The sequence below is a fragment of the Anneissia japonica genome, unplaced genomic scaffold, assembly GCF_011630105.1.
Source record: "Anneissia japonica isolate Jap-2015-1 unplaced genomic scaffold, ASM1163010v1 scaffold64553_len2739_cov101, whole genome shotgun sequence".
Taxonomy (NCBI): domain Eukaryota; kingdom Metazoa; phylum Echinodermata; class Crinoidea; order Comatulida; family Comatulidae; genus Anneissia; species Anneissia japonica.
The window spans coordinates 1-2,753 of NW_022687976.1; the positions used below are offsets into that span (position 1 = coordinate 1).

Consider the following 2,753-nt stretch of genomic DNA (forward strand, 5'->3'; position numbering starts at 1 on the left):
TTGGCCAATTCATCGGCACGGGTCAGTAACTGCAACGCAAAACAACAACAATTTTGGTTTAGTTATTTATACACCATGCTATGCTGATATTAAGTTATCAAACAAAGGCATGTGTCCATTCATTTTCTTTCAGAATTGTATGAATAAACAGCAAGAAGTTGCAATTCAATAAAATCAATTTGTCACTAGATAATAATGTATCACGACATAACATAAAAAGCAATTTTCACCTTGCCGAGCACCTCAGATTCTTTAGTTTTAGTAGCCTTGCATTTTGGCCTGCTCTTGTTCTTGACCTTTCCCCTGGTCCCAGCTTCATCAGAGATCGAATCTGTGCTAACTGTCTCCATGGCATGAGGAGCATCTCCCTGACGATTATCCTCCTCCTCCTCTTTCTCATCATCGTCATCATCACCACCACTGGGTATGGCCATGGAATCTGATGTCTTAATATCTGGGAACTGTAACGTTAGTTATAGATTTTAGCATTCAAAATTTTGGCAATTTAGGGGTTTCAAAGGCTTATTTAATCGATTTTAGAGTCTACTAATATGTAGAAAATACATACATATTTTTTTCTCCCCGACGAATTGTGCTTTTTCTCCCCGACTGGAGGGAGAGGAAGCTCTCCCTGGCGCCCCCCACCCCGCTAGCGCCACCCCTGTTCAAGACAGTGGAGGGCATGTCTCGTTAATTATGAATACTTTTGTTTATTTTCAGGTTTTCATGACACAAGTTCGAAATGGTTTTTGGAAATGATTCCTGTCAAATCAGCTCAGATTGCCAGAGGAGTTCAACTTATTGTGACATACAACATTGCATGTGACTAAAATACTTAGATGCGAACATATCTACATGACAATGAAACCTAGAGTTCATCCTTTTTTGGTTCTTTGGCTAAAGTATTTATAGACAATACAAAAATATTTTACACTTTGAAATGTTAATCTTTTTAAACATGCAAACCCAAATAAAAATTCCAGATTGTTTTTTGTATTTTATTTGTTTGTTTTTGTGTGGACATAGAAAAATAATTACAGATGATTATTTTTACATTAATTTTGTCAAAAAGTTTTTTTTGCACAATTGTAAAACGTATTATCTACCGTATATGTCAGTAAAATAAAAAATGGCACTATTTTTTGTGCATTTGTAAAAACTAAATAATTAACAGTATGTTATTTTCGCATTGCATTTTAAAGCACACCTTAGCAGTAGGCCTGCTTGGGATCCGGACAATGTGTTTTTCCAGAAAGCCGAAGGTTTGAACTACCCATGCATCACGGTCCGACATCAGTTGTGTCCCTTGGCCAGACTTTCGTTTGGTGATCTTGCCCACCTGGGACCTCATGGAGTCTAAAAACATTTTCAACTGCTTGTCTGAAAAAAACCCCAAAATTATGTAAACAATTTGCGTCATATTTTCATTATTATAGGCCTACAGTTATTTCATGGATGCATGTATACGTATATTTAACGGTTAGACCTACATGTAAAGAGCTTGTGAGTGCATTACCAACTAAAATATTGAATAAACGTTTTATTTATACCGTCTGTTATTTTATAGCCATGTTAATTTGTCTACAGTCCTATATATTTAGGCCTAGTTTATAAACTAGTAGGCCCTATACAGTATTAATAAAAGAAAATTTTAAACAAGTATAGAACTTTAAATCAGTCATATGCCTATACCTAGTCGCAGACAATTATGTTCACCTATAATGTAAATATATAAAACATTATTTTTGTACTATAAACATACTGTCCTACTACCAAAAATTATAAGCGTACACTTTGTTTGTTGAAATTTCAAACTTACAAGTGCATGGAGGATCAAATGAATTGGCTTTCTCTTCCATAAGACGGCGCTTTTTGTCAGCATTTTTAAAGTCCCTGTGTCTTTTGTTATATAAACAGCTATTGTCACAATACCATTCCCCGATGGCCGCCTCTTCCTGTTCGGTGAATGCATAAGCCCGCTCCCTCTTTTTTTTTTTGGAATCTTCAGGCCTCTCTGATGAGGTATCTACAGCTGAAGGCGGAGGGCTAGGGCTCCTAGGGCTCGAGGCAGTTTCATCGTTGTCTTGATTCATACTGTGCTCTTCGTCCTGAACATCCAGGTCCTCCTGTATGTAACTAGTATCTTCCTGATGAACATCTACCTCCACCACAAGTTGCGTATCAGTGTCAGAAGCATCTGGTATACCTCTCTCCTTCATTTTGTTTGATATGTTCTTAGTTCTGCTTCTTTTTGCTGACATATTGTTGTTGTGTTGACACGCCACGTGTATCACGAAATCAAGTCCTACCAAATGCTCCTGGTGATCGTAGCCAACTCGGTGCGCTCGTACTTAACTCGTACTCATTTCGGGGTGCTCGCATCAAACTCGTGGGTGACAAAACCGTCGACGAGTTTCCCGAGTAGTGGGCGAGTTAGGTAGGAGTACCCCGAGTACTCCACGAGTTACCTACGAGTCCTTCGAGTTTACTACGAGTTGTCAACTCGTAGAGCTAATTTTGAACATGTTCAAAATTGGCGCCACGAGTTCAGAGCTTCTACGAGTAGGTACGAGTTCTCCCCGAGCTTCCCGAATCGCCCTACGAGTTTTTTTGCCGAGTTCGCCGAGCTAGCCACTCGGCAAACTCTTGTAACTCCTATGCTGAAAAACCCCTAGTGGGAGAGGGGCTTAAAGAGTATAGCTACTTTCAAAGAAAGTTACTTGAATTGATTGTATTTTTTCTGGGAGGTACAC

The 2,753-nt window shown here is 38.8% G+C and overlaps 1 protein-coding gene across 1 annotated transcript; it reads right to left on the minus strand.

Moving 5' to 3' along the window:
• Window positions 1–19: 19 nt before the first annotated feature.
• LOC117121088 lies at window positions 20–2,560 on the minus strand (the record flags this gene model as incomplete). The annotated part of the gene is made up of 4 exons (XM_033266192.1): window positions 1,820–2,560; window positions 1,208–1,380; window positions 231–461; window positions 20–29 (listed from the first exon to the last, which is right to left on the minus strand). Coding segments are annotated over exons 1-4 (856 nt in total), but the record flags the coding sequence as incomplete, so codon positions are not given.
• Window positions 2,561–2,753: the final 193 nt, after the last annotated feature.